The sequence below is a fragment of the Chelmon rostratus genome, chromosome 2 (assembly GCF_017976325.1).
Source record: "Chelmon rostratus isolate fCheRos1 chromosome 2, fCheRos1.pri, whole genome shotgun sequence".
Taxonomy (NCBI): domain Eukaryota; kingdom Metazoa; phylum Chordata; class Actinopteri; order Chaetodontiformes; family Chaetodontidae; genus Chelmon; species Chelmon rostratus.
In genome coordinates, this window is record NC_055659.1 from 3,783,129 (window position 1) to 3,809,587 (window position 26,459).

Sequence of the window (26,459 nt, forward strand, 5' to 3'; positions counted from 1 at the left end):
CACAATTGCTCTGTCAGTGGGGGGCAGCTGTACCTTGATAGGATGGCATTGCACTGAATGTTTTTTTTCCATTTTCCAAGAAAGCACTGAAGTACTTCTTATTCATACTGAGATTTTGCTTTCAGTCTCATCTCACCTTTTTTTTCTGAAGTTCTACTTTAGATCCCAAAGCTTTCTAGTGTAGTTGTGTATAACAGAACATTTACATCTGATATGCAATAAACGGACAAAGCTGAAATGTGGGTTTGAATGTGTTTCTCACTATAAGAAGCATGTTATTCTTTCATACACAATTTACTCAAAGTGGGTCAATATGCATTCAAAGGTTGAGCAGATTGACATAAAGTATGTGTGAGAGACGCTGTGGAGAACTGTGGAGATACTACATACAATCATGAGATAGCAATAGTTTATATAGCTTTTAATATTGTGTTGAAGTAATGTTACGCATCTGAAACCCTGCGTATGAAGTCTGCACACTGAGAGGAGTCTCTACACTGCCACCGCTTTGTATGTTTGACATACATTAAGTGGTATCATGGCGCCATCTAGTGGAATCTTTTGCCAAATCCAGACACAGGAGTGGAACAGGTACAGGCTGAATCACATGATGTTAACACAACAAACACTAAATCTGACGCTGTTGCAGGCCCAGAAAGGTTTTGTGTGTTAACCTGACTAATAACTAATCCCTGAGAATTGCTTTTCCTTTTGAAAACTTTGATTTGGTCCATTAATAATGAATATTCTATGTTATACAGACCAGATTTAAACCCACATTTAGACTTTTTGGGGTTTTGAACATGAAGCTAAAGATTTGTTTGTATATTAACACAGCTCTTCATGTTCCTGATTCATTTGATTCGGTTTCACTCTTTAACTTGACTTGACCTGCTTTTTTGACCAGGCCACGAACCTGGAGAATATTATGAGCATATCTGTCACTCTCTTTTTTAGTGCTTGCTGATTGGTTGAGAAAATTATCCTGCCTCAGAAGATAAATAATTAACTGTTAAAACAACTGGATGATATGAAAAAGAGCTGGTCACAAAGCTGAAACCAGCTGTTTGTCTTCACTCATGGAAAGTTGTCATTTTAAGGCTGCTGTGCATGCTTCTCACAGGACAGCCATGACACAGGACAGGTGTGGATTGAGCGTTTGAAGTGTTTAACACTTGTTTTGTAGCAGGATAAGGCTGCATGGCGAATGAGCTTAGTGTCACACTTTGTGAAATCACATTATCTGCCAGGCGGCCATCAGGAGGGCAGATGTCGGGACTAACAGGGAATGGAAACTCCAGACTTTCCTTCTTTACGCTGGAATTCCTTTATTGTCTGGTCATCTGGCAAATGGTCAAAGAAACAACCAAAACTGGTACAATCATTTGTGCAATCGATGCATGTCTCCAAAACCACTGAGCTGAACTCGATGTAATAAATTTTCCACAGTAGGATTTAGACAAGTGGTTAGTTTGCAGATAGGTTTTGGTTTTATTAACAAAAGGGAAACTTTTTCTTTTTTTACTCACTTCTTTATTTTCACTTTGGCAATAGAGGACTTCTTCATTTCTCTTTTAAACATGACTGCAACAAAAGAAAAGCTATATATCTGATAAAACAAACAAAATCAATGAGCCTTCTTGATTTGGGATCCTTGTTTTTTCAAATGGTGGAAGCTGAAGAAAATGTCTCTGTGATGTCATGCCACACTATTAAACATCCATGGTCACATTTTAAAATCAGACAATCATAAACTACATACAATCCACTTTTTCATACCTACAAGGTTTTCAGGTTTCCAGCCTTCTTGTATAAAAGGAACATCATGACTTTAACCTGCAGCGATCTGTGGCGTTCACTGATATCATGGCACACAAAATACTCCACTTCCACCTTAAATGCTCACAGAGACACACAAATACAATCATATAAACATGAACTCTGAGTTCAGCGAGTCGCCGACTGGAACAAAGACACTGTTACAAAACGATCACACACCCTCAAACCGGGACAGTGGCTGTTTTTCACACACTGAATGCTGTTTGTGTTACTGAGGGGTGAATAACCTGTCCTGTAGAATAAAGCCAATACATCCAAAGAGAATGAATACAGGTGGCGAGTTTAAGCATTTCTGGTTCTTTCCAAACTCCTGGACGTTTTAGGAGCTAAATGAGGCTAGCAGTCAGTGATTGTACAGTTAAACAAGCTCGCACTGCAATACCACAGAGTACAAAAGTTTTAGCATTTAGACGGTCGTTGCTGTATATCAGTGCAGGTTTTAAAAAGTGGTACATTAAAGTTAGGAACTGCATCATTTGTCCAAGGTGCTAAACTAATGTTCAACTGTTCATCCTTCAAAAATAACAAAAAAAGCACAATAGAATGGAAATGGCAGTGGTGAACTGAACTGAGGTGACTTGTGGTATTCTGAGAGGGAGACCCTGAACGCCAGGCGTATTCTTCTTGCCCAAATATTCAGCAGTAGTTTTATGCTTTGTTTAATTTAGTTTGCCATAATGAGGCCTTTATAATTCTGGAGTGAGAATAAAATGTCCCTACAACTACGTTTCACAACGAATCGTAACACTGCGAGGTGATTTGGATTCAATACAACAAAGGAACAATATGTAAATGGGCTTATACTGCATATACTGCAAATGGACTAAAATCTGACATATTCTAATGTGTTTTGTTACTCCAAATGTAAACTGATTTTACTGTTGTGCCTTGTGATGTAGAAAATCCTGCATCCTGTTCTGAATGTCACTGTTATTCTGGATTGTAGTTATTTTTATGACGAGGGGTTGATGAGTCAACTGATCGCTGTAACCGAATCAAAATGTAACTTGCACCTATAGTTTTTGTACTTTTAAAAAACGTGCACGTCTTTGCATTTTTCGTTTTTTTCATTTGTATGACTTCTGACTACAACATTTTGTTTTATTTTCTTCTTGTATTTCTCATCGCTGCCCTCTCTGCATTTGATATAACTGTGGAAATCAGGTAAACTGCTAATTGTTTGAGGCTACTGTCGATGACAACTCCATCAAGTTTGGTCGGTGTCTTCCATGAATAATAAATTCTGACTAGAGTGAGCCCGTTTCAGTCTTCAGCGCTGCCCATCAATCGAAGTAATAGTTCTGCACGAAGACGGCGTGGATGCCTCTGTAGACGGGGGAGAAGTTGTAGATGAGAGCTCGCTCTTCCTCCGCAGGACTGGAGAAATTGTGCTGATTCCTCATGGCTGGAGGAGAGTGCAGAGACAAAGCAAGAGAGGAGTGGTGAAGCTTCACCCACACGGATATGCTCTGCTGATTCATTCATAACACACACACACACACACAGACATACACACAGAGACTGTTCACGTATTAAATGAGCTCATGGCGTCTTGCACTGGACCTTCATCGACTACATTTAACTGATTTGTGCACGTGTCATTTCAATTCAGTTGCACTTGCACAATTCAAGCAGTTTAGATCAAATAGACTACATGTGCTATAATTCTGTAACCAGTCACAAGAAAACAGCATAATCAATTTATGTGATTCATTTTAAGCCAACATGGTGGAGAATTTCCTTAAAGTGCTCAGAAAAAAAATGGAAATTTGAACATTTACATAGAACTCCTCCTGGTGATGAAGACCATGTGATAAGACTAAAAGACTGATTGAAAATTGTAGGAGTAGAAAATCTGTTTAGGCAGAAATCATTCCAACGCTGGATTTGTCTTCAACAAAGGAATCCAGACAGAAAACGGAGGTTATGACTCCGCATGTGGAGCTATGAGCCAAGCGGTTCACACCTTTGTCGGCTCACAGGCTAACTTTCAAACACATTTTCGGGGAAAGCAGTGACACGAGCAAAACAGGGAACAGACAAAGCATGCAGATGTACCACATGTTACCTTCAGAGACAAAGAAGCTGGCAGTGTAGAAGCAGGCTCTTATAGCAGAGGTGGAGTGCACCATGCCCGGCTTATCTATCCACTCAAAGGGGCTTTTCTCAGGATGCCACTGCACTGCATAAAATGGGTAGCGGTAGGCTGAGGAACACCAGAAAGAAAGAAAAAAAAAAACTTGTTCATCTGCTGAAAACTCGACTTCTTTCTCATTTTGAATTGGATTAATCATCATCGCTCTCATGATTATGAAAAAAAGAAACAGCGCACTTATTGGGCGATGGTGCCACCTGGTGGACGGTCGTGAGTGCTTGAATAATACTTTTGCACTGACATTTTGTGTCTATGACAGCTGTTTAGTGAACTACATGAATCATATGGCACTCAAACTGCAGTGCAGTCAGTGATGAACGGTACCTTCCATGGTGGAGATGAATTCCTTCCTCCCGTCGTTGTTAGTGGACAGGACCTTGTAAAACCTCTTCAGCTTGCCGTTTCGGCTGAAGTTCTGTTGGTTCAGAGGCACAGGTTTTATATTAATATAGTTGTTGTGGCTCTCGTAGCCTTAAAACCTGCGGCTCCTTCAGCATCGACTTCTGCAAACTCAGTTATCTGTAGGCTTTAGGGCATTCAATTGTTCGCAACTGGACCTCGTCAGATTGTCTTAGAAGACGTTTCGCCTCTCATCCGAGCAGGCTTCATCAGTTCATGCGCAACCAGACTAGATAGGAAAGCTCTAGTCCAATGCAATGGTGTTAGGTTCAAATATTTATCCCCTGAGTGAGACCAACCCACAAAAACAAGAATGGTATCACTCTATTGTGAGGCAAACGATCCCCCCATTAAGGCGGGGTAGGGTGCAACCCTAGGGTGTCAACGACAGTCTTTTGCCATGTTAGTGTCCCATTGTTGTCATTGGGAGGCTCCTTGAGCCATGTGTGAATGGCTTTGTTGTTTAACCTCAGAGGCTAAATCTTTGAATCTCTTTGGGAGAGATGAAAGGACAGCTTTGTATGTGGGAGATAGATGGTGTCTCAGACCTCCCCCTCTGTTCAGGGATGGTTTTTCAACCTTGACATAGATGGCTTCTTGTACTCCTCTTTCAAACAATCTGTCTTCTCTGTCCAGAATATGCACATTTTTATCCTCAAAGGAGTGTGCTTTCTCCTTGAGGTGCAGGTAAACAGCTGAGTCCACCCCTGAAGAGTTTGCCTTTCTGTGTTGTGCCATGCGTCTGCTCAGTGGCTGTTTGGTTTCCCCAATATACAAGTCTGTGCATTCCTCACTGCACTGGACTGCATACACCAGATTGTTCTTCTGAGTGTGAGGTGTCCGGTCTTTGGGGTGCACCAGCCTTTGTCTGAGAGTGTTCCCAGGTTAGAAATGTACCGGGATGTTGTGTTTGTTGAAGATTCGCCTGAGTTTCTCCGATACACCAGACACATATGGAAACTTTTCACAAAAGACCAGCTGGCCCTAAAGCTTACAATGACCTGGATGAATGAGAATATTCACAGGTCAGTTATCTGTAGCAAGAATTTACAGTTTTATTTTAATTTACAGTAAATTCTCAAATTTCATGTACTAGACTGAAATTTGTCTAATAAAAGACACTAAAAGAACTCGTACATTCACTTATTCTCTTTGACATAATATTAAGAACCACAAGGTACATAAATTTTAAGGCATGGATGGGGTTCGAACCCATGATCTTTAGTTTACGAGACCAACGCCTTACCACTTGGCCACCACGCCTACCCACACCCCCCTTCAGCTGATTTTTTTTTTTTTTTTTAATCATGGGTGCTCCTGTTTGACACACATGACTTGGGAACTTGTTTAGTTCTACATGAGTTCTGGAGGACCGGTAACAAGCTGAATACAGTTCCTTACAATCGTGGGTTCAGTGCTCATGCCCGTCAAGTTTCTCTTGAAACAAAGTAGGAAATGTTGCACGACCACTTCTAAAGACAGATGAGTTTATACCCAACCTGAACGCTAACTCTCTGAGGCAGAGTGTGGCAAGATGCAATGACCTGCACACTCTTGGACAAAGGTATTTGTTGCACTCGGTTGAACGCTGAGATTGTTGGTTTCAGCGAGCGTCATCCCCAATTCCTACATCAGCATGATCCAACAAAAACACTTTGTTCGAAGCATACCGACGCCCAAACTACACAAAAAACAGGGGCGACAAGCAGAAAGTACCTGCATAGACAGACTCCAGCTGTGGAAGTTGGAAGTGATGTTTTCCTCGGCCAGAGACTGCAGCAGATCCTTGGGAAAACTCCGGAACAGACGGCTGGACTGGGCCGCTGGAGGACAGACGCAGAGTTGTGGTGATTCAGGAAGTTCAGACAACAGAGCCGAGAGGAAGTTACATTTACTTTTAAAGTTAATGAGAAAAAGCTGTTTAATTCAGAATTACTGCTGGAATCAGAAGGGGCAGGGGTAAGGTAGCGATTACTTCAAACACTCCTTAGTAAACTTACTAAGTATAATATGTTATGTGTAAGTTCTTTCTGCAACTGCATTGGGCCTAGAAGGTCTGCATTACTTGAAATGACTGTTTCATAAATGACTTGTGTGCTCCCGGGAGTAATGTTTTGTCTGATTTGCATCGGATCCGCCCACATGCAGCACCGTGAGTGAGGGTGGTGTGGGTCTCAGGTGGATCACAGCAGCAAAGGTGAAGTAAACAGGAATATTTGCTCTTACAGTAATTTTCTAGGAGGATTCTTGTATAAGGAGTCCCACAAAACATGTGGAAAATGAAGCTAACTATGTTTGTATGTTAAGAAACATTGATTGTGAGAGCAAGACTTTATGAAAGTGTATTCAGATTAACAGATTAACTCAGTCAGGTGTTTCACAGGGAGTGGGTGTGTCTGATGGTTTCCCAGCATGCACTGGGACAATGGAGTGATCAATTCATGTGTGCTGCTGCACTGTTACTGGCATTTCTGTTGTGTTCAGCATCGTGTTCTGTCATGTTTCCACAGCTGTTCACATTTCCACGTTGTTGTACCACTCAAGACTGCGCCGTGAGTGACGTTCTGTGAGATTCTCACCCTTAATAAAAACTCGACTTAAATTTACTCCTCTTAGCATATTTGTGATTTTAAGGCATATAAATAAAACTGACTTAGCACACTCAGTCATTTTTTTATCAACTGCATGTTTTATTTGTCAGTTAATCATGAACTCTGTGTCAGTGCGATCAAACATAATTTAAGGAGGTGCGACACTTGATTATAGTGCTGCTATAACAGCTGTACTCGAAATCAAACTCAATAAAACCACGTGTGCAGCAGGTTGAAGTCAAACCTCAGAAACAGCGACGTCTGCAGGAGTTCAGGTGGTTTTTACAGAGCAGCACAAGAACCAGACTCAGGTGCAGTTCAAACTGCAGCTTCTGAGGATGCAGCAATGGGGCGGAAGTGATCACGTGACTAAACACAGGTTTAAAGTTAAAACTTAAACCACATGCATGCCGATAACAGAGCGACAGCCCGTCTTCTTGTCAAAAGCATCTTTGTGAGCAGATGGTTGAACATTTGTTTGTGGATTTTCACTGCACCGTTTGGAATCCGCCCACATCACCAAACACTTTGAATCTGGCTTTTATGCAGCGTGAAATAAAAACTGTGGTGATGACAAAGAGAGAAAAGATAATGCTAATGTAACGTAGAAGCTGTCCCTGCCTGATCTCTCTTCGTATTTGTCTGGGATCCGCCCACATCACATGACATTTAGCACCACGAGTGATGCTGTAGGGAAGCAGATGGGCCTCACAACTTGAGAAGACATGCAGGCAGGAAATAATGCTCTTTGTTTAATTTTCTAGCAGGATTCCAATAAAAGGAATCCCCTTTCTTGTTGTTAAGGAAAAAACTTCACCTCACATCCCAGATTTTGGTGTGTGATGTGCAAAGGACAGCTTTCACAGATAATCTCTTTATGGTAACCGTTCAACTTGTTAGAGCTCATATTCTAGAACAGGTTTTAACTCCTTCCCACAGGTGTTCTCATTTAGTCTGCTTGATTAATCCTCTTGACCCTGTTGTTATGGTGAGCAGGACAACTTTTATCCCATGTGGTGAACTGCATACTGCGCCCTTTATGCTTAGAGATAGAGATGGGATTTATGGCTCTTTGAGGGGAGCCGGATCTTGGTGAGCCATTCCTTTCAAAGAGCCGTTCAAAAAACGCTCATTTGGCTCATTATTATATTTATTAAGTTTTAAGAAGGCAGTCTGGCCTTAACTCGTTTTATCTGGGAAATAATCACTGGGAGGAATGAATTTAGATATCCCACCAATATGAGTTTGAATTATTCTGAAATATTGATTATAACGTTATTTGACATGTGTGGATTAGATTTTACAGTCTGATCTGGATTAATTGTAAATATTCCACAGGGTGGCGCCATATCACTCTGCTTTGACAGTGACGTGAATTACCCTTTGTACAAATTCTGTGTACGTATGTAAACCATGACTTGAACACATATAAACATTAAAAAACAAAGCAGGCTACAATGAATTTCTGTGCAAATTATTTGTGGAGCCTGACTTAAAAGAAATATTTTTTTGGACAAATACTGCATTCAGCCTTACTGTCTGCCACGAGAGAAAAGTGCATCCAAATGCTGCTTGTTTCCTTAATTGGCTCATTTTGTCGATGACGACAGACTGACGCTCCTCCTCCTCGTTTAGACCGCTCGCTGCTGTGGCTCTCCAAGGCGGGGGGCGTTCACGTGTTTCTGTGTTGTTGTTTTTTGTTTGTTTGTCTGTTTGTTTTGTTACTGGCGCACTCAGGTGAAGGCAGCGTGCACAACGTGCTGTGATGCTATTTGCATATCTAATGAGCACTGCGCAGCTGAGCAGCGGGGGGGAAAGAACAGTTCCCAGCTGCGACTCGGTTCCCTTCGTTCATGTTAACGAGCCGTTCAAAAGAACCAGTTCGTTCGTGAACGTCACAACACTACTTAGAGAGATGTATCACGTCTATCAAAACACAACCAACTAAAAAAATGAATTGCCAGATTGTTTTAAAGTCGAGTGCAACACATTTTTACTTGTTTTCTTAACAGTTTATGTGAGTGAATGTGAGCGACAGAGCAGAATACCTGCTGTGAGAGTGAGGGGCAGAGCCACAGCCTTGGTATCAGTGAGGGTGAGCAGGTTTTTGTTGGCTGTGAGGACAGACAGCTGCTGGAAGCCCTGGCAGGTTCCCCATATAGGGAAGTAGTCTCCAGCATCGTTGGCCTGCAGAGATAAGACAGTGAGGAATGACAGGGTGACAATAGAGAAAGTGTGATGACATTTTTATAGCAGTTTTATCTGTTTCTTCTCCAACGACTTTCTCCTCATACACTCTCATAAAGTTGCAAAACATTCACACCAAGTACAGCTGAGGCTGATATGAGCAGCCGGAGTTAGACAAATGCAATGTTGCATTCTTTTTAGTAGCAAAATTTCGTCTTCTTCACTGTTTGAGGACAGAAAATGGGGAATTTGTCCCATCACTTCCATTGGAATTGCATCAGAAAGGCATCTCTTAGCTGCTAATATGGAACGGAGGAATCTTTAAAGCAACCAAAACCTCTTTGAATGTACGTAAGGGTGTGTGAGAGGTCCATTAAACCAAGCTAATCAGGTTATAACGCTAAAAATGACCCTATAATCTTTTTCGGTGTCACTTCATCTTGGCAGCGAGCATGACATGTTAAATATCTCACCTTCAGAGCCAAGTCGTAAAAGATCTTGGCGGCTCGACTGAACTGCGATGTCTGAATGTCTACGTCTCCTCCCGGCAGCAGTAACCTGAGGAGACACTTTTCATGTCAGACATCTGGGCGCCATGTTGGGAAAACGCATTGCAATGTTTTTATAATCAGTTCTTATCAAGTATTTTTTTTTGCTAATTCACAAATTGTGTTTACATGATCAATGTAATGACAACCTGAGCCCCATTCTTCATACGTGGAGAATTTAGCAATCCAGATTAGAACAGATTATTACAGCGGAAACATCTTACAGGGGTTATGGTTACAGTGATCAATCACTTATATGGATCAAAAAGTTTGCAGCAGAATCATCCTTCGGGTCGACAAAGTGGTGCCAATGCAGAAGTGCCTTAAATCTGCATTCTTCCTAATGGCCAGCAGGGGGCAAGTTCGTGGCTACCTTTCGATTGAAAAGTCCCAACCACAGCAATGTGTCAATCGGGATAGAACGATGGCTGGTTGCTACGTCCACTTCTTTTACAGCCATTCAAGATTATTTTTCAAGATGAAGTTATCCAGAACAAACACATCAATCCTCAAACTAAACTCCTCAAAGACCAGACTCAGCTGGATGAGAGCAAACAGGATAAAAGAACATTTGAAGAACAAGGCCGCGTTGCACAAGCTAAGCAGAGGCTTTGTGTCATCATCAGGCCGATGGCAGCAACAGACAGGCAGCGTGTCAGATGTAGAGCCGAGCGAAGGAGATGACGAGAGAACTCCCCCCCAACTCACCCGTTTATTGAGTAGAATATCTTTGCATATTCCTCTTCTGTGCGATTGATTCTGGTGAATAAAAAAGACACAAAAAGACATAAAAACAGTTAAACCCATTAACTGTCCAAGACAATTAAACAGATTATTAATCATTCTTGAAAAATTAGGCTAAATGAATAAGAATTTAGACATTATAGATTGGAATTAATGTGATCTGAACCATAAGAGGATACTGAGCCTGTGGCCAGTTTCCTATCAATAACATTATCATAGCAGGGAAGAAGAGAGGAAAAGCACTGAGGTGTTGTGAGAGAAGATACTGCTTTTTTCTTCAGTTTATTACATCAAATACATATATTGTGTTATTGTAAGCAACCATAAAATAACAAACTATGAGGAAGAGGTCAAACAAAAACGTGAAAAGACTGTAAAAGTCTGTCGTAATATAACTCAACTGACGCAGCCTCCGCCCACATGAGACCACATCCAGCACCATGACTAAAACTGATCCGAGTAAGGCTGCAAGCAGGAACTTGTGCTTATGCTGTAATTGTCTAGCAGGTTTTCTACCCAGTAAAATCCACTGGAAATATGAACAGTAATGGTGATGATGTTTCCCTGTAGTCTGAGAGCATGTACAGTACGATGCTTCTTCTAGAAACAAGCCAGTGCCTTTACTGCATGCATGTGGCAGTTGCTAAGAAGCTGTGATGTGAAAACAAATGCATAGCACTGCCTGTACACAGTAAAAAGGGCTGGGCCACACTGCAGCGCTCAATCATGCAAACAGACCAACTTCTCCACACTGACCGGCCAACCTACTGCACCTTCAGGAGACAACCCGTTCTGCCTCCTGATGATACAGCAGGTATCTTCAGGAGGTAGAATGGGTTGTCTCCTAATCACAGGGTTGGTGGTTCGCTGCACAGCTCAGCATGTCCAAATGTCCCTGGGCCATTAACCACTTTTCCATTTTCAGCAGTCAAAATGGAACTAAAATGCCAAAAGGCCAATCCTGCACATCTATTAACACGTCCTTGAACTGTTTGAAGTTCACCTGATTCAGCTGCACACTGCTGAACACCTTTTCCTCGCCGGTAGACTGTCTTCTTCTTCTTCTTCTCAGCTTCTGCCAAACTTTTCTTGAATACATATAAACGCAGATCCTTATGAGCAGCCCACTAATTTTGCTTTTTTAAAAAATCGGCTTGATGTAGGTGGAGCCAGTGTAAATGAAAGAAATATATATACACAGCTATATATACATATAAAGATGCTAAAATGATCTGTGGAGTGAACCTTTCACAAACTGCACAGTAATTTGATCCAGTATTGATTAGTGCAGGTTAAAATGAGTAGAAACAGTTTGTCTGTTGCAGTTGCAGAAGCTGTCTGGTCCTTGTTATATCGTGATATCACCACAAACCAGTCAGACGTGGACAGTTTGTTACAAACACGAGATTAATGCCGATCAGAAAAGCCTCTGAATTGATCATTTAGAGTTGATGTATCAGTCTTTCTTCTTATTCCTTGAGAACTCACTTACTTGGTAATCTGAACCTTTCTATTCTTGCTGAGAACCACAGGGGTTTCATTGTTGTACATCATGTTGTGTCAAAGCAAATGGACCATTTAAAAAGGCCACAAAGGGACTATGTGCTGCTTTACATGATAATGCAGCTGAAGACAGAAAAACTGGATCACCTGGGTAACAGCTGTGCACTGTGTACACAAAACACCTGGACAAAGTCCTTGGAAACACTGCGGACAGAGGCGGGATACTGATGCGTACACTTGACTGCAGAAACACATTTTTTTAGAAAATAAAATAATTCGGTTGATTGCACCATTTAAAAACAACTTCAACAACTGTTAGGTGTCAGGATTTGGTCATTTGCAGGTCGACACGTTATTTTTTTTAGGCATCTAGCTCACATGTTTAAAATGCTTCTTCAGCATCGTGGCCACCATTTTCATAGCTTCCTCTTGGATTTGGCACCTGGTCACTACCTTTTTAAGTCCCAACCTCGCCTGTGCAATGTTATTGGCTGGGAGCTACACACCTGCTACCCAAAGGTTGCGTCCCAGAAATGTCAAGACCTCAGCAACATAAGATGAAAATAATAAAATGCAGGCAGAGGGCAGCGTCTCTGCCACACACTTCAAATGGGCCATAAATGGTGACTGAGACAGATCATTGTTGTTTGAGTCTATGCATTGTTTATTTTTAGGAAACTCCTGCATAGTACACCTTTAAAGCTGTTATCTTCACAAGAATATATGATGATGATGATCAGTGATAATGGCCTCACTGTTTACTATTTGCTGTCTTTACACCACATCAGAGCTGTGTTACATTACTGTTAATGCACAGCCTTCTGCAGCTGATTCACATTTAAAGTATTCGACTGGCGAAACTCGAGGTGACAGAGCTGCAGGAAACACAATACACACACACAGAGGAAGAATTTTAGGGTTGTGGCTGTCAACTGTGACCCAACAGCAAACATTTGCCCCAGGGCCCCTGAGAGGTGACATCTGATCGCTGTACCTGATGGGTACGACCCTTGCCCCGGCTCCCTCCAGGTATTTGACATAGGAGGCAGCGATGTAAGAGGACCCACGAGCAAACTGGTCTTCTGGAAGGTTTTCCTGCGCCAGCACACCTAGAGTGGATAACACATAACACAACGTAACACAGACTAGATTAAGAGGCAGCAGAGGGGATTAAAGTGTATCAGCATGGAAGACATCTACACTGATGCGCTGTTGAGAAAGATCAGATCCCCCACAGGTACTGACTTGCTCATTCTTGTGACATGTGCATCTGCAGTGTTTGTGCTCCAGCAAAAGATACGCTGTGTTGTAATGAGTAATGACTGTCATATGACAAATAATGTAATCAGCCGTTTTCATCCACAGCCTTTTATTTTACCCACAAGCAGGGCGTCCCATGCTGCAAGAGAAACTGAAGGAAATGCACAAAGCATGGCGAGTCACACCTGCTGAGCCTCAAACTCCTGCTTCCAATACGACACGAGTTTTGGTTTGATACTAAAACAGTTTAAAATATACTTATTTATTAAACTAGTTTTCAGGTTTTCTGTGAAACATTTTTAAGTGTTTGATTTTGTCCAAACACAAACACTCATGCAAGAAATTTGATCGCACAAACTATCGAATAAACCTGAATCTATGTAATGTTTTACATCAGGTTTAGAATACAAACTTTTGGCCACCCTGCTGCCAAACCAACAGGTGAACACCATGACAAGGTGAGGCACTGAATCCTTGATATGACAGCGCAAGGCCACGTTAACACACTTCCCACTTTACTCATACACACAGATCATGAGTCATGCAGATCACTCAGCACACACACTTCTCTCATTCTTATCATCCTGCTGCATGAACTTCCTGTTCCTTCTGAAAACCTTACGCCTCTGCAGACACTTATCAAGTGCTCCGGGTATCAGTCACAGCTGAGGTGGTAAAGTAAACCTAAAAACAGCAAACACTGGCGCACACGTTACTTATAAACACAATGCAAAGACAAACAAAGCACAACTGATTCCCCTGCAGCCCTTCATCCATTCACATCATCATCATCATCCATTCATTCAGCTCTCCTTCTGCTCCTCTCTTAATCACATTACTGTGATCATAAGACCAAGAAAACGAATGAACGCGTTGGGAAATAATCATCTGACGTGTCATCTTGATTGAATGAGGGTGTTAACCTGTAATATTTGCTCAGAATATGGAGGCCAGCGGTCAGAGAGGCTGCTTTTTTGCAACTGCTTACATTTCAATCAAGTCTTTCTGTGTCTAAAACAAGCATTTTTTTAGATGCGCCTCCAGAAGACGCACAGATCGACAGAGCCTTAAAATCCTGTCTGCGCTGGGTACAGGTCTTTAAATATGACATAATACTCAGCACGCGCACGGCCGAGTGGACTGCGCACACGATCCTCTCCGTCCACACACACACACACACACACACACACACACATCGAACATTCTCGATGAGGATGATAGCAGAGATGTCCGACGTGCGCAGCCGGGCTCCGCACGCAGAGGCACAGACACACGCAGCCGTCCGTGCGGCTGAATCTTACCGATGACCGGTCGGTAGTTGAGCTGCTGGCTCCTCGCTCCAAGCGGAGCGCACGACAGGCAGGCGGTCAGCGCCGCGAGCACCGCTGCAGCCGGGCGACACATTCAGAGGATGAGATGAGAGGTGCGGGCTTGGTCTGCAGGTTGAGGATCGAAATGAAAATATTTGGTTTGTGTCTGAAAGGCTGAAAAACAAAGGACCGAAGGCACAGATGAAGGATCCGAGTGAAGACGCTGATGCTGTGTGATCAGAAGCCGATTCTCCGTCTCCTGCGGTCCTCCTCTGGTCTCGGTCTATACCTCCGTCCAGGATCCTGAACAGGAGCAAGTCGGTCACGTGTAGAACTCCCCTCCATAGACACACCTCAGCTAGAGGAGCCTCCTCCTTTTCGCTCCTTTCCCATAGAAATAGATCAGGCAGATCGGACTCCTGTCCTCCTACTGGGACTGTTCCACCTTCAGAGGTGCAGCTCAGGTAGAATATTCCAGCTCCACAGATCAGCTACAGATCCTGCTCCATAGAAACAGTGCATAAGGAGTAAAGTGACTCCTTCTCACCAACAGAAATAAAGCAAGACGAACAGCTGAATGGTTGTTTTGCAGCACAGGAACAACTGAAACTAAAGCAGCCCCGTCCCCTCGTTAAAAAAGGCAGCAGAAGTGCCTTCTTGAATGGCCACAGCTAAAATCTTGAGGGTGCTGTTGGAGTGGAGAGACCTCCATAGGCTGCATTATGTTAGAACATTGCTTGGCCTCTACATGCCTCCTAACTGATCCCAGTGGCTGTTATCACAGAGGTGTTGGACTATACAGGTCCAGTGTGCAGGATTTAGGGTGCTGTTGAATACATTATTCATGGTTATGCAATCACCTGGAAATCAGGAAGGTTGAGTTTTCTTTGCCTAATATAGTTCTAGTCAAAGTTTGTGGTTGAAACTCTCTGCAGTGCAGAATAGATTCAATTAACTAAGTTTACAAGCAGGAACTCTGACGTAGAGTTTATTGTACATTTTATAATAGGATGTTTAAAATTTTGAGTTGAATTAGAATGAGCTCTTTACACTGTCCACCATGTTGCACCGCCATGTTTCTGCTGTAGCCCAGAACGGGCAAACCAAACGCCAAAGCACAAATCAGACCATTCTGAACCAGACTTTAGAACAGTTTCACCATAAATGCATCGTGACTTTCCACCACTTCTCACCTCCCGACATGGAATAACATCAACTCCTCTCAGTCTATCATAATGTGTACAAACATTACAGCTGCAGGAGATATATCAGCTAAAAAGACAAAGACATATAGACAGATAGATAGATAGAACTAGAACTTGGTCAGGGTCAGGGTTTGTGAGAAAGCAGCTGCACACTCTTCCCGTTTGGTGTCCAGCTTATCGCAGTGCTGCAGCTGTTGTGTGCAGAAACAATCCTAAGCTTTCTTTGTCCTTTTTTTTTTTTTTTGCAACATGGCATGTTCCATGTGGGAAAAGTTGCACTGAAAAAACAGTCTGTACTTTTATTTTCTTGGGTATTTTTGCCCACACTGCATCTCTGCGGTAGCTGCGCAAACTTCAGGACTTCTGCTGATCTGCACATTTGTCAACAAAACCACTCAGCTTGTTTCCCTTTTCTTGCTGTATTGTGTCACTGTGTCAGCGGGTCCTTCACATGTTGCATCGTCTGAAATGTTCTCGTCTTATCTCCTATCTCATTCTTGAGCAATATTTGCCCATTTGTGTGTGTGTGCGTGCCTGTGTGTGTGTTATAATTTCACCACCATCAGAGATCTCATCTAGTCTTAATTCGTCCTTTGTGCAACATTGGTTTTTAGGCAGTGATGGGACACAGAGAATTAGAGAGAAGCTAGACTGATAGCTAGATTGATTAAGTGTGTGTGTGTGTGTGTGTGTGTGTGTAAGGGATAGAGAGTAGATGAGAGTGTGTGAGTATGAAATACTGTGTTTAGAGTGAACACTGCAGTAAGGACAAGGTGTTGTTTGAGTGTGTGTCTGCGTATGTGTATGTTAATTTGATGAAGTCAGCAGTTTGTAATGCAGGTAGCCATGGATCAGTGGCTTCAGCTACAGCACACTGCAGAGGGACCAGCTGCCCTGCACCTCCACCAAAGAACCACAAGAGGTCATAGTCCTCCACCAAACAGCCCCCCAGGTTCACACACAGTGTTTGTGTGACTTTGTGTGTCGGTGTGTGTGTGTGTGTGTGTGTGTGTGTGTGTGTGTGTGTGTGTGTGTGTATTCAAAATCACCTCATTATGCAGGAACTGCACTGCTCATGGATCCCAGTCAATAAACTGGATGGTTTGCCTTTTTATTAGTTGGACATCAGCTTGATGATAAGTGGGTTTAATTATATATCTAATGCAGCGTTCTGATATAGTAACCATATATGATCTCTTTAAATGTTAAAATGAAATATATTCCTACTTGTTTAAATTACTTTAAACAAGTAGGTATATTGTTCTTTTCTAACCAGGGAAAACAGGAGGGTTGAGAATTTTACCTGCAGTGGAACCTACCTGAGCGAGCTGCTGACTCTGGGTTTCAGAGGGGAGTTGTCCTGTCCTGTGGGGGTCTATGCAGCTTAAAACACGTGTTTTCTGCCTTAAAAATGTTCTCTGCATGGATTTAAGTGAAGTAAAACATGCAAATGTTAAAACGAAAATTTAAGGGGTCTCTTATTTATTAAAGTTTATCCTATTTAGCCTAATCCCAGCCTCATGGTGGCGCTACAGGAAGAGGTAGGGGATCACCAAAGTCATTTGGATGCAACATCTGGGAACCATGAATATCTATGCAACATGTCGCGCTAACCCATGCAGCTGTTGAGATGTTTCAATTTGGAACAAAGTGGTGGACTGACTGGCAGATCAGCATTGCTATCCTAGTTAGCATCATGGCTAAAAACATAGTAGCCTAAAAAATAATAGCCTGTATCAAACAGTGAGATGGGGTCACTGTGAATGTACGGGAAAATCATGAACAGACATGTCTCTGCAGAAGAAACTCTGAAGTGGATCATGAAGACAATCTCACAACAACAAACAGAGAGCCAGCAACATCTTATTTCAATCTGCCACCTCCAAGGTCAAGAATGAACCTATGTAAAACCTGACTGTGTGCCGAAGACAGAGAGACGAGGAAGAGGAGGCAATGCATTCAAGAACATCTACAGCATGAGGGATTGTGATTGTGTGTGTGTGTTCTCAATTGTGTGCCGTTTACCATCTCACACTGATTGCAGATGAGTATTCAAATCTGCTCTTCCTGCGCCTCGGGGCAGCTCAGTTTGTGCTGGTGAACGCTTGCTTCAGTCCCGCAATCAGCAAATGAAGAAGCGCCCGTTCCGCCCCCTCATCTGTGATGTCACAGTGATGTATACTGAAGCCCCACAGAGGCTGAATCAGGGAGCACGAGCTACATGAGTGTGACAGTGGAGCTATAGGAGGTGATTTTCCTACAAGATGTGGGCACGGCACGCAGTTCTTCTTTAAATATGAAATGGGAAAGAATCAAGCAACTAAAGAGCCACATATTATTGTTGGTGGAAACAAAACTAGAGCCAAAAAAATGAGAATTATAATTGGATTTGCATTCATCAGATGGGCAGAAGCTCTTCATAATGAGGCAACTGTTGCTCTGTGTCTGCTGGATGTGTAAACTGCTAACACATTAGCATTAACAACGTCGTGCAGTGACGCACTGATGGCTTCTTTTTGTCAGCTTTTTGTGGCGTTATGCTGTCATCAGGTGGTAGAAAGTTCATAGAAAGTGTAGCTGACACATGAAAAGTGACAGTAATAGCACACTTTCTCACCTCTGCATGCGCGACCAGTCGCTGTGTGCAGCGGTTGGGCTTGACAGGTTGGCGGTTTCGTAAAGTTGCAAGTCGCAGCATCCCAAATTCTGATGCTGGAAACGTGTGAGGGTTTCAGACGCTGTTCCACCATCTGACAAGCGCACTGTTTGAAGTGTACTGACGCCTCCTTAAGCAGCACCTGTGACCAACATGTCGCATGTTCCCAACCAATTAGCTGAAATGGCATCATGGCATCATCATGGTTTCTTTCACGTAGTACCTCCAAATTCTTGTGAACAGTCTGGATTGATCATGTAACTTCCTGTTGCTGCAGTCATTTCAGTGAACAGAAATAATAAATCCTTATATATTCAAATCATACCCTATTTGCTGGTCAGAGGTTCATTCAACCTGCTTAGATGCCATCAAAACTTGGACATGCAGCTGAGTAAAGAAACATTGTGAGACACTTTTAAAGTCACTCCACTTAACGCATCACATGGACACTCACAGCCAATCCAAGTTTTACAGCCAGTCCTCCACGTTTTAAAGTTGCATGCTGACTTTGAAAGTCCAACATGCCTTTCCTGTATGAAGGCTGGAATTTTGATGGACTTGGATTTACAGACTGTATCAGCAGGCGCTTCATGCTGCTAAAGGCTGGAAATTGAATCTTCCTACAGAACTCAATTATCAAAGGACAAACAAAGCGACGTTTGTTTAATTCATATCCGCACCATGTAATCTGCACTCCAGAGTTTGCATCGATTTAATTATATTTAAGAGACAGCGTTGGGAATTTGCCTTGGTGACAACCCAGTTAACAAAACAAGCGTAAGTGCTGTCACACAGAATATCCTCACTTTCATCACACGGCAAGGACAACTGCATCTGCCACCCAGTGGTTTACACTCACCAGCCATTCACTGGACATGAATGATATTCAGAGGAAGGTCAGCAGTGCAGTGAAATGACACTTTGCTCAGAGATGATGAAGCAACCAGCCTGCTCTGAGATACGGCCTTTCATTCTACTCTGAATCTCATTAAACCTTTAAATGAAACTTTTCTCCATTTTATATTATATATACTCTGACATTTTATAACTGTGTGTTTTAATTGCTTGTACATATTCCTTGTATGTTTTTATTATCTGTAAAGCATGTTTTAAATGTAAAATAAATACATATATAAAAGCTTGTTACTATATTTGTTTTTATTGGACAAGGTGAGTCTGTCTCACATTATTTTTGCTTGCTTTGCTATGAAAGTGCTACTTTTCAAGGTTTGTAGATTTCAGTCTTGATAAATGAGTAATGCAACGAACAGTAACACTCAGTGAACGCAGATGTGTCTCTGCTTGTTACACATATTAATGTCAGGGTCATGATTACCAGCATGGCTCCAGCTCACTTCCACCTGAGCAGAGGTCCAATCAGAACAACTCAGAACACCTGTGCAGGTGTGCAGAGATGCGCTTTAATAAACAATCACGTGACTTCACTCTGAGAGCGTCACACATGCTGCCACCTTGTCCGCATTCACTTGATCATGTTTACATGGAGTGACATATTCAGTCCCAGCACTCGCTATTTCCCAAAACTTCAACCTGGCATCTCTGATATGAACTGTGAACTATGAAGGATCTTCCACTAGAATTTTGAAAGAAAGGGGGAGAAAGGTTCAGTGGGTTTGAACGTTTGGCCACATATAATAAGTTAATGAACAGCCCACCAGCAGCTGATGCTTGTTAAGGACTTAATATGAGTTTAGTTATGTGTATCCGTGTACTTAAATGCAGAAATTACTTGCTAAATATTGATAAAAGTAGTCAAATGTATTCATGTAAATCGCCTTGGAAACAAAATGTTTTGTTTTGTAAGCAAGTAAAAAAGGCATTTGAACTGAAAATGAACTCAGAGGGGGGAAGATGATTGGATGCAGAGAGTGGAGGACGAAATAGTAAGGGACAAGGAGAGAGGGACAGAGTGAAAGACAGAGGAGTGAGTGAGAGAGAGAGAGAGAGAGAGAGAGAGAGAGAGAGAGAGACCGACCACTGGTGCCGCAGCGGGGCCGACTGTCACACGGACTGTCAGCGGGGTCGTTACCGGAGAGAGCAGCCGCTGCTCGCCGTTTACCGCAAGACACACCGGGGGAGAGACAGAGGAGGAAGAAAGAGGGAGGAGAAGAACAGGAGGACAAGAGAGGAAGAAGAAGAAGAAAGAGGGGGGATACGTTATATTTGCCGTGGCTGCTGTCGCCTGTGTGTCATCACCTCCACCGGACAGGATCTACTCTCCTCATCATCATCACTCCTCTTCATCATCCCTCATCATCATCACCCTCATCCTCCTCCTCATCTAGACCTCTCCTCCACTTTCTCCTCTCCTCCATCACCATGCCGGGTTGGCGGAGGAACCTCACTTTCTGCCTGCAGCGGATGCACGAGGAAGGTAGGGAGGCAAAACAAACGAATGTGCGCTTGTGTTTGCGCCAGCACGTGCGTGCGTGCCGGTGCGTGTTTTCGCGCGGATGTTGGTTTCTTGCTGCTTAAATCCGTGCTGAAATGTGAGCAGTTTGTTCCTGGAGACTCTTTGACTCTTCACAGTTTCTGCTTCGTGTGTTTTGAGTTTTCTGGATCACTGGAAGTGCGCGCGCGCGCGAGCCTTTTTTGCACGTGTTCTGCGGGCTGATTGAGAAGCACCTGCAGCTTTGATAATTGTGTGTTTGTGTGCGTCTCTCTGTGTGTATGCATGCTCGCGCGCGCAGCCTGTGTGTGCGCGCGTGGACACGCTTGGTCTGTTGGAACCGCGCGCTGTGCGCACACGTGTCACCACGGGTTTGTTCCGCCGTTTCAGCAGAGATTGCGCGAGGCTACTGATGCTGGCAGGTCAGGGCGCGTGTGCGTGCGTATTTGTGTGCGAGAGAGAGGGGGAGAGAGACTGCGTGTTGGTCCTGCAGCATGAACGCAGGAGGAGGCAGACAGTGATGATGTTGGTCAGCTACAGTGTGCACGTGCGTGCGTGAGAGTGCGCATATGGGAATGTGTGCAGCTGAGAAAGTGTCGCATGTGAAGCAGAGGCAGAATGGTGCTGACGATGGTATGGATGAGAGGGAGACTTCTCGGTATTAACACCTGATTCCAGACGCTGTGTGTTTCTGCAGGTCATGTGTGAGAGGGCTGAAGTTAGACAGCTCGGGACAAGAAAATGTCTGATAGTTATTGTTTTATGAGAAAAACATCATATATTCTTATTTTCAATATTTGTGAACAAACACATGTAAGAAGATGAGATAAATTACTAGTAATACAAAAATCCATCTGAAAATCTGGTTTAGACATTTCTTAATTTTCTTAATTTAAATTGGTCAAAGGACAGATACACAGCTTTAGAAATCTGTCCTGAAGATAATCCCATATGTGCATTGATACAAGTTTTCCTTCCTCCTGTTCATACTGAGCCATGTTCCTAAAGCAATGTCAGTGTGTGTGACTGGACACGTTTATCTGAGGTTAATCTGAGACCTGGTCAGACAAATCAAGTGAGTATCTGTTAGAAGTCAGTCCACTGCAGCTCAGCGAGGAGAGACTGTCCAGGAAACACATGATGGATAAGACACCGTGTGAATCTATAAATCTCTTGTAAGCAACAGCTCATTCGTGCTTTCTTTCTATGTTTCCTGAGCTGGAGTTTTTCTGAGCGGTGCTAAGAACTGAACTGTGCTGCTGTGATTTATGTCTTCTTGCAGCTGGAAGCAACTTGTGCGTGTGTAAACTAACTGACCCCCTCAAAACAAGAGCCGTGCATTATTACCCACCTTATGATACTGCGATGTGCTGCATATTTGTGGACTCAGCTTTCAGCCTGGGCCTGATTTTCATGGTTTGAGCTCGGCCCCTTAGTTCCAAAAAAGGGGACTCTTAATGTTGCAGCTTGGTGAGAGCAGGTTGTGGAGAAGTGGCTTTCTGAGCTCAGTGTGGAAGCACTGGCCTGCACAGAGCTCCGACCCCGTCCGGCATCTTTAGGATGAACTGGAGAGCTGAGTTCGAGCCAGGCCTTATCTCCCAGCATCAGTGACCGACCTCATTAATGCTCTTGTGGCTGAATGAGAGCAAATCCCTGCGGCCAGGTTTCAAAATCTGGTGGAGAGCCTGAAGCCAGAATAGTGGAGGCTTTTATACCAGCAGATTAATCGTTTTGGAATGAAACAGAAGTGATGTTCGGCATACTGTTGGTGATGCAGTGCATATAATGCTTTTAATATCTAAACATATACCCACATATCTGATGGCAGCGTGTTAATGGTCTCGTGACACTAAATAAGGTGGACGTTACTTGTTGTGTGAATTGCATGAATGTCAGAAGCTGCTACTTAAAGAGGAACACTTCAAGTGATTTATTATCTAACAGACCTCCACAAGGATTTCATCACACCAATTCAGACTTCTCAGTGAACATGATGCCTCTAAATTTCCCCTCCTGGAAAGAAAAGGTTATCACACACCTGTAGCACCTCTTTCAGACTACCACAGTCACTGCTTCTGGACTTTTTTTTTACAGTTGGAATTAACCATAGTCTGCAAAGGTATCACCAATCCTACAGTCTAGCACAACCTGTATGAATGGGAAAACTGAGAGAACTCACATCTATCAAGAAATTACTGTCAAATTTATGTTATCCTTAACAAAGATAAGATTTTACAAAGAATGCACCACACAAAGGGCTGTTTAAGATGGGACTTAGTGATTCAGACATGTGCACGCAAAACTCAGCAGACACCTACCGGCATGCCACCTGGCACTGTCCTCCTATTAATCACCTACCAAGTCGCTGATCAGCTGATGCACACTGTGCTGCTGCATCCCTCTGACCATGCAACTCTGACTACTAAGTCACAAATCACTTCCATAATTCTCCTCACCGCCTTAATTATCACCAAAAACACCATATTCCTAAACTGGCAACCCAAAAGCAACACAAGCACTACTCAATGGAAAAATGCCCCCCACTATTAAGAATAAGGCCGCCACATTTCACAGAATCTGGTTTCCAGTCCGTAGCTATGAAAAGCTTGACTCACACTCGCCACAATACATAAAACAACACAATGTTTTTCTCTCTCCTGCTCATGCCTTTGTCTGCCAACAGCTCAATCCTCATGACAAAACATAACCTTTCTCTTCCCTGACCTGCTTTTCTCTCTCTCTGTTCCTTTTGTGATCTCTAATAGGGGGGGGGGGGGGATCATTATTCCGGCTTCTCTGCCTACTTCAGTCTGTTTATTGTTATCATTGTTGTTAGTAGTAGTGCTCATGGCGATGGTGATGATATGAATAACAGTAGTCGAATATCAACCCCAACTACTTTTTTTGTGTTGTTTTTATAGTTTTTGTGTTGTTTTGTTGTTTGAAGTTTTATTTATTTTGTTGTTTGTCCTTTCTCATTTTCTTTCAGCTGTCTGCCAACATCGTCATGAAATCTGAAATAAATCCGCTATAGTTCTCCACTGAAATATAACACCGTCTTCATTATTATTATTATCCCTATTATTATTATTATTGTTAGCTGTGTCTGTAGGCTCCCTCTGTCTGGGGCTCAGGAGGTCGAGCAGTCGTCCTCTTGGTGGTCCGATACCTGGCCCCTGCAGTCTACATGTGACCTACACTCCAGACACTGAACCCCACATTGCTCCCGATGCTGCGCCGTCAGTGAGTGATTGTGCATGAGCGGCTATCATGGTAGCCTCTGCCACCAGGGTATGAATGAATGCGTGCTTGAATGGCTGAATGCTGATGTTGAAAAGCCCTTTGAGTGGTGAGTTAGACCGATGAGTCCTGTATAAATGCAGTCCATTTATCTCCTGACCTCTACCCGCTACCCATCAACACCCCTGTATATGGATGGAGGCCCACTTGACCTTTTGAGACTCGGGGAGGGCAGATATGGGGTTCTGGTGATGAGGGGTCAAAAAGCAACTTTACATGCAAAATATCTAACACCTACAGTGAATAGACCCCCTGCACCCTCCAAAGGGTCTGGGTGCGACCAACAGTAGGGACCCCCTCACCAAGATCTCCTGTAAAGAGCAGTCAGTAGACCTCCCTGATCCATCCTCTGTTCCGCTTCTCAGGGATTACCTTTGCAGCCCCCCCCTCTCCCTCCGTAGCTGTAGATGTAGACTGGCCTTGGCAGCCATCTTTCTCAGTTCTAACGAGAACCCTATGTCCCACCCCACTACACCTTAACCTCACCCCCAGCAATCTGTCTCTCATATGGTTGATCTACTTCTTCGCTCTCCTCCTGCTCTTTTTCTTCTCCTTTCTTCTCTCCACAAGTCTTACCTTCATATTATAGTGATGCGATGTAGTGTGGACTGATGCATCTGTCTTGTCTTATTCTCTGTTAACATTCACCCGTTGCATTGTGTCTCACCAATAAATAAATAAAATAAATAAATAAAGCAATCCCTTCCATCATCGCTGTGCTCTAGCAGACCATGTACCCTGTAACCCCACGAGGATGTTTATCTTCTGATTGGAAATCCTCTCCATGTTTACTTAATCTGTGTCTGCGTGACACGCAGTGCATGGCTAAATGAGAACAGAGTTTGTGTGTGTTAGGTGTAAGGCCATGTTTATGTGTGTGTATGTGACAAAGTGGAAAAGGTGTTTGCTCAAGATGAGTGTGTGTGTGTGTGTGTGTGCGCGAGACATGGAGAGAGATGGTGTGAGAGTTGTTTTCTGCTCTTGGCGTCTGTGTGAGTGAGAGATGCAGATTTTGAATTAGTATGCTGGATACACAGTGACCCTGCAGTCCAATGATAACTGCCTTATGGACCCATGAATGGCTGTTTGAGGCCCCTAATTGTACCAGTCCTTCATTTTTAATGGGGGGCACTTCATGGAATTCGCTTGGTAAAAAGCTGTGGGAAGGAGCTGAGTGCATCCACTCGTTTCTTAAGCACCCCGTGGCTGCTCTCGAGCAAGGCACTCAACCCCCAGCTGGCGCTGCTCAGTGACAGAAGAGTGCACCATCACTCCAAGGTTAGGAGCGTGCAGAATGTGACACTGAGTGGCGATAAACACCGTAATGTAAACCATCAGTAAACCTTCCTGTCCTTGGACAGATAAATCAAGCTGTAGGAAAAGAACTGGATCGTGCTTGTTCTGTTTGATAAGGAAATAAAGAACAAACCTTTAAGGAAAGTGTGCAAAAAGAGGCAGAAAGGATAGAGGTGGGAATACTCACAGGGATTTGACTTTTGCATTACCAATAAGAAATGCATTTCTAAATAAGACTGAAGACATATTTGTCAAGAACAGACATCCCAAAGTCTTCAAAGAGCTAACTGCTGCAGGCCAGAGTGTGTAATTTCATGTAAATTAGACCACATCTCCCAGAGAAGATGCAAAAAGCAAAGTTCTTGCAAAACTGTACCACCTGAACTGCTGTTTGTTGTTTGTGGTAAATCATTAGAGGCAGTCCAATCAAAAGGTGCATACGCTCTTCTTTACACTGCTTGGCCACTGTTGGGAAAGGCAGTGTTGGGCAACTTGCTGAAAAAAACACAACTGACTACTCATTATCATCATTGCATTAATTAATTGGTTACTCATTAGCAGACTTTAATTAATTACTTGTTATTTTCTTCTCTGACAGAGGTGCTTTGAAACAACTCCAAAGCCTCTGAACTCACACACGTTCTGTATTTAGCACATGTAATATGAAATGAGACATTGTGGTTTAACGAGCAGCCAGCTTATGGTTTGCAGCTGTTTACTGGCCATCAGCAGCTACCTTAGCCAAGGCGCCACTCCAGATGTCGTCAAAATGAAACTGTGGCATTCCTACAACCTCCGATTCTGAACAGAAGACATGCCATTCCTGACTGCAGCTAACAAAACACAACATGGAACAAGACAAATGTGGATATATGGCGCGCTCCTTCTCTTTTAGCTGAAGCTGGCCCCCTCCTCACACCTCCAGCCTCTGTGCCAAGCCAGTACGAAGACATTACACGACCGCCGCTACAAGAAAAATCACATCACTTTAATGTGCCATTCAGGAATGCATTAATGCCAAACACTGGTGACAGACAAGGTTGTTCCCAGCGAGGT

At 43.2% G+C, this 26,459-nt stretch overlaps 1 protein-coding gene and 1 non-coding gene across 2 annotated transcripts; both read right to left on the reverse strand.

Annotated features, from left to right (window-relative positions):
- Window positions 1-1,399: 1,399 nt before the first annotated feature.
- zgc:171566 lies at window positions 1,400-15,068 on the reverse strand. Its single transcript, XM_041953324.1, has 9 exons — window positions 14,528-15,068; window positions 12,961-13,075; window positions 10,428-10,478; window positions 9,645-9,729; window positions 9,033-9,171; window positions 6,110-6,216; window positions 4,319-4,409; window positions 3,908-4,045; window positions 1,400-3,244 (listed from the first exon to the last, which is right to left on the reverse strand). Exons 1-9 carry the CDS (start codon window positions 14,628-14,630, stop codon window positions 3,123-3,125), a joined length of 951 nt encoding a protein of 316 aa, XP_041809258.1. The 5' UTR covers window positions 14,631-15,068; the 3' UTR covers window positions 1,400-3,122.
- trnat-cgu lies at window positions 5,585-5,656 on the reverse strand. Its single transcript has one exon. It is a non-coding gene; the product is annotated as a tRNA-Thr (tRNA).
- Window positions 15,069-26,459: the final 11,391 nt, after the last annotated feature.